We start from the raw sequence: 6,229 nt of genomic DNA, 5'->3' as shown, positions 1-6,229 counted from the left end.
ATCTCCGGCCGGAATCCGAAGGCGTCCGTCGCCGGCTTAAACTTCCGATCTCGATTCTAAAACTATTACTTCTAACTCCGGCGCCAGGGTATAATTATAAAAAAACTCTTTTTCCTAGAAGATTTGGGAGAATGTATTTTGAGAAAAATAGTTTAGAAAAAATTCTAACATTTTAAAATAATTTTGACTTTAGCTCGATTGAGTAATTATTATCTTTTCCCGATAAATTCAAATTCTAAAAAATTTTCAAAGGCAATTTTTAGCGTTCTCATATTTTAGGAATTTTCCCAATAAAATTTGGTAGGCACCGTGTTACATAATGAGCGCACGTAGCATTTCAGTGGCCACTTTCCGCAACCTTCTTCCCCTTTCTTTCTCAAATATTATTATAATAATCTCTTAGTAATCACTTGTTCACTCTTTACGATTCTATAGATCTCTGATTTATTTGCTGCTGCTTCTTGATTGTCGCTCGGTATCATCTCAATCTCTCTCTCTCTCTTTTCTTGTAAAACTCCTGATACTAAATCAATTGTTTATCAAGGGTTTGGTTTGATCCATGGATTCTTCTTCTTCTTCGGGACCGGAATTTGAGTATTTGTTCAAGTTGCTGATGATTGGAGATTCAGGAGTCGGTAAAAGCAGTCTTCTTCTCAGTTTCACTTCCGATACCTTCGAAGAACTCTCTCCTACTATCGGTAATTTGGCCATTTATTTATGATTTTTAATTTGTTTCAATGTTATTGCCTCCTGTATTATTGTTGCTTGCTAGGGTTTACTTATGATGCTGCTGCTTTTGTAATCTAATCGTATACATACATACATACAATCACACTGATAACTGCCAATTTGATAGCCGGTAGAGATAATTTTGCATACAAAACCTAACATTTTCTGCACCTATCTCTGTTTTTGTTTTTGTATACATATATCACACAAGTTACATTCATAAAAGGGACCCCTCTTTGTATTGTAAACAAAATATCAATGTGAGTTCATTAAAACTGAGATGACTAATCACTACTAATATGATGTAACCTAACTACTGTCGACCGCTATCTTGATGAACGGTTGGATTCCTTGGTTGATGTGGACTCCGAGGAAGATTTCATTGCTTATGTTTAGATTGTGTTTCAAATATTGACACTTTGTGTTTTTGACTATTAATATTATATATATATATATATTGCATGATATTATATTATTGATATCACCACTATCCCACCACGATAACCTATATCTCATATACCAGCCATTGCCAGCTATTGGATTTTGGACCGCTTTAACTGCATAGGATACAACCTTTACTTGACAGTTGATATCAGTTGCATACATTGGCAGAATCACATATTTGTTGGATTTGCTTGCTTGTTAATTGTTATCATAGAATTTTATTGTTCTGGTATTTCTTTTTATCTATAGTTTATAATGCCTTTTTAGGACTGTTTACGATTTGTGATTAGAGCTACATTCACGCGTTATTTTCAATCTTTTGCAGGGGTAGATTTTAAGGTAAAACATGTTACGATCGGTGGAAAGAAGTTAAAGCTGGCTATATGGGATACTGGTAATATTTTTCTGGTTTGATGTGATTTACATTCAAATATATATTCAATATCATTCTCAGATCTTTATAAAGCTTGTCCTACTTGTGATCTTTGTGATGGTCTAAAGTTGTTTTTAACTTTTAATTTGCAGCTGGACAAGAAAGATTCAGAACTCTAACCAGTTCATATTATAGAGGAGCACAAGGAATTATAATGGGTATGAAAAATCTTTCATTCTTATATTTGTATCCCTTTAATCTTTTTTATCCAGCTTTAATGGTTGATGGTGCCTCATAATCTCATTTATGTACAAGTTGTATGCTTTTAAGTTGATGCATTACATATATCATTGATTATTATTATTATTATTATTAATTTTTTGACAAATGGACACAGTTTATGATGTAACACGAAGAGAGACATTCACAAATTTATCTGATATTTGGGCAAAGGAAATTGATTTGTACTCAACTAATCAAGACTGCATCAAGATGCTTGTTGGAAATAAAGTAGATAAGGTAATTGTAATTTGTATCTCGGCTAATAGGTGTTATAAAAATAGAAAGCAGTAAATGAGGAAAATATCGGATATCGGTCAAGGAACGATATCTTATATATCAGTTATCGCGGTGGGATATCGGTAATTTTAATATCATGTAAAATTCATATATATAGCATTTTAACACTAGTAATTCAGTATACTCTCCTACCATGAACAAGTTAACCTTTTGCAACTTGCAAAACACTAACAATCGTAGCAATTATGAATTGATATAAGACTTAAAACACTAACATTGAACACTAAAAGTTGATAATTATGACGTACAACACTAATACCGGGAATATCGGTGATATATCGGTCAATATCACCGATATTATCGGTACCGATATTTTACCAAGGGACCGAAAACTGATATATCAGCGATATTGACTGCATAGAAAAATAGAACCCACATTCACAAATTTATTTATATCTTTTTGTAGGAAAATGATAGGGTCGTGACAAAAAAAGAAGGAATCGACTTTGCAAGGGAATATGGATGCCTTTTTATTGAATGTAGTGCAAAAACCCGTGTCAATGTGGAGCAATGCTTTGAGGAACTTGTTTTGAAGGTAAATAAATTATAAGCTTATATTTCTTCTAATTGTTAGTATTAAATTATTTAACATAAAATCGAGACTATAATTAATCATGCATGCTGATACATGTCAAATGTTAGATTCATCCTTTGCTTTTGAGGCAACCTAATTGACAGCCAAATGATGTCAAAATTATTTTTGTTGAAAGTAGACGTGCTCGGTTCGACCCATTTACTTTCGAACAGTTTGATATGGGTCACATTTATTTGAAATGGGTCAAATCAAGATATCTACCTAGAAGGTAACAGGTCAGATGAGTTGAAACTTTAAAAAATATATCTTTAATGCATACGTCCACCTCCTCTAATCGTTAATCTTCTGCTGATTTGTTTTAATTGTTATAAGTTTGGTATTAATTGGATAATTCTTATTGACAATTCCTAATGCTGTTATTTTTAGTTATACTATGGTTATTATTCTTCTATTATTGCACTTTTTCTCTCGGATGTGTGTAGGCTTGTAAATGTACCGAATGAAGCTTATTCATGTTCGTTCATTTAACTTTAACCGGACAAACAAATGGACACGGATATTTAAGTAGACGAATTTCCTTGTTCATGTTTGTTCGTTTAACTTTAACTGAACAAGCGAACGGACACAAACATTTAATTTAAGTAGACGGATTTCCTTGTTCATGCTCGTTCGTTAAGAAAATGAGTGTTTTACTGTTTCTTTATGAGTGTATTCGTTCGTTCATTTCGTTATCCGATTTTTCAAGTCTAGATTCTATAATATGATTAACTCATGATGATATTATTGCTAATAATAGTATAGTACCTAAATTTAAATATATATGTAAGCGAATGAATAAAAATGAACATAAACGAATCAGTGATGTTACTTTTGAAGGGGTTATTTGACAGCTTGCTTCTTATGTTTCTTTCTATGATGTTGCTTTCTGGTCAATGACACAAATGATGGACACGAAGTTGTTTAGTCAACATCAAATGGGTATTAATAATAGTGTGATTGTTTTACTTATAAATGATAATATGTGCAGATCTTGGACACACCTAGTCTGACTTCTGAGGGGTCAACTGTTGTGAAAAGGAATAACATATTTAGCCAAAAGCCTCCAGTTTCGGATGATGCGACCAGTGCATGCTGCTGAAGTGGTTCTGCAAGCTCCTTTTGTGTTCATGTAAACTTTTATTTCAGGTTTGAAGGTTTTGTATGCAAAATGCTAAATCATGAATGTATATTTTTTATTGTGGGATGTTTCTTGTATTACCTTTGAAAAGATCCTGGATTGATGGTTAACTTTGATATATTTAGTTTTCCTTACTGGATCATTTGCATGTGAAATACTGTTTCGGAGAGGTACTACTGGAGTGGTACTAAATCCTGCATGCCATAGCTCTTACGAAATACCGACAAACCGTATGAGTGGGTTCGGTTCTGTTATTTAATTAAATCGAACCACTAGCCGATATTCGTTTTAGATCTTCTTAACAGTTCGGTTCCAGTTACGAACGGTTTTGAGTAACCGAGTTATTGGAAAATATTTTAGTTGGGTAACCGCTGGGTTTGAAAGTGAGTGAATTAAATCAGTTGGTACTTGGTTATACCTTGGTCAAAGAAAATAGCAACAATTATTTTAGTTTATAAAGGAGCAAATCAAAAACTAATTTGTTTTTCTTTTTTTATTAATATAAATCTCTAATAATTTTTTTTATAAATGTTGGTTCAAAATGTCAACTTTGTATGGTTAGTTTGGTTTTTTCTATAAGCATAACAATAACCAAACTGAAAACATTGGTTATTTATGCAATGATAACCAGACGCTTAGTGTTGAGAATACAATGATAACCACGCACTTAGTGTCTAAATAGGTTCGACTATTTCGATTCCATTTAGTTACTCAAGTAATATTCATTTTTTTTTTCACACCCCTATTGCATATGAGTTAGGAAAGGGTTTTAGGATAACATATATGTTGTGAAAATCATAAAAGTTATACACGCATCATTTTTAAGTTATTTCTTAAACTGAATTATTTCATTTATTAAAATTAGAGTGAAAACAAACCTAATTATGTAATGACTAATATTAAAGTAATTTGTCTCTTTTGTTTAGAACATTTAATATGATTTTGTTTATTATTAAAACAAGTGTTTGGCATTTTAGTTAGGATGGTTGGTGGTGGACATATTTCTCTCCAGTTGACATCATTCCCAGGGAATCTGACACACGATTGGTACATTCTTCGAATGTGCTTTCCTAACTGTATATTTAAATCCAATATATATTTGAAAATTTTTATTAATATTTCTCAATTATTATTATTATTCTTGTTTTGGTTTTTGTTTAAAAAATAAAATAAAATGCTACTTCACTTTTTGAACGACAAATTCACAAACCCTTTTTTGTTTGTCGTAAATATGATTCTAACCCAAAATCAACTTTTTGATATGAATTTTAAGATGTCTTAATTAACTTTTATCAAAGGTTTACATAAAAAACCTGAATTGATCTTTTTAATAAAAAAAGTCAGAGAAATTCATTTAACTTGAGAAGCATACCGATTTTCATTATTCATGGTTCTTTTTTAACTAAAAGGTTCTGGCTTACCCTTGTACTTTCGTTATTATTCTTCTGCTCATGTTACTTTAATATTTTCCTGTTCTCACTTTGAATCCTGTTGCTAATCTATGCTTACTCTCCAATAAAAACCTATAATGTTTTCTCACTTGTCATCCCAAGTCATCCCTCACAATTTAAAACCAATTAAATCTCAAAAATCATTCATTACTATTTATTTGTTAATAATTAATAACTATTAAAGACTAATTTGAAGAATGAAAATAACAAATAAATACTTAAATTGTTTTAAACACTATCTTAGAATGATTGTTTCTTAACAATGTATGATAAATTTATTGTTTTTTATATTTAGCTTAATTATTAAATACTATAATTTTCAGTCGTACAGTACACGAATCTTAAGCTAGTTTTATGAATATAATAATACCCTTGTTATATCTCTATATGATTAATATAATCTTTATTATCGATACTAGTTTGTTACTATTAATAGTTTTGTTATAAAAGTATTGCTACTACTATTATTAGCATGTTACTTGTTTAACAACATGAATAATAATAATAATAATAATAATAATAATAATAATAATAATAATATAGTCTTGCTACTTTTATTCATGCTATTTTTATTTAACCTATCACAATTCAGATACAATTCGTCTAAATAGTTTCAAAAGCATTTTTTAACAACTAGTATTCTACTCTTAATCCAAGTATCCAATTGACCCGTCTACTAAGAGATTTAAATCCTCGACCTTCACCTATTGCACGAACAAGCAACAGATATCATTAGGCATTTGGTTTAGAGTTTACTAAGGCATGACTTAATGTTATAAGTGATAAAGGAAACAACCGTTGATTTAAACTAAATGAATGCATACATAATTTGTTATTGTTTACTTCTATTATTATAATAAACAAAAATCATTGTTGTTTCATATAGTATCTAAATGTCCCATTTTTTTTGTCTAGTGCCATCATTATTGTTCAAGTTTGAA

At 30.5% G+C, this 6,229-nt stretch overlaps 1 protein-coding gene across 1 annotated transcript; it reads left to right on the top strand.

Annotated features, from left to right (window-relative positions):
- Positions 1 to 559: 559 nt before the first annotated feature.
- LOC143622077 (ras-related protein RABC1-like) lies at positions 560 to 3,952 on the top strand. Its single transcript, XM_077093318.1, has 6 exons — positions 560 to 698; positions 1,499 to 1,567; positions 1,699 to 1,764; positions 1,944 to 2,065; positions 2,532 to 2,660; positions 3,688 to 3,952. Exons 1-6 carry the CDS (start codon positions 560 to 562, stop codon positions 3,796 to 3,798), a joined length of 636 nt encoding a protein of 211 aa, XP_076949433.1. The 3' UTR covers positions 3,799 to 3,952.
- The last annotated feature ends 2,277 nt before the right edge of the window (positions 3,953 to 6,229 follow it).

Source organism: Bidens hawaiensis, unplaced genomic scaffold, assembly GCF_021521415.1.
Source record: "Bidens hawaiensis isolate Kalapana, Puna unplaced genomic scaffold, B.hawaiensis_p1.1 tig00003022_1, whole genome shotgun sequence".
Lineage (NCBI taxonomy): Eukaryota > Viridiplantae > Streptophyta > Magnoliopsida > Asterales > Asteraceae > Bidens > Bidens hawaiensis.
This window is presented reverse-complemented; position numbering and strand designations above follow the sequence as displayed.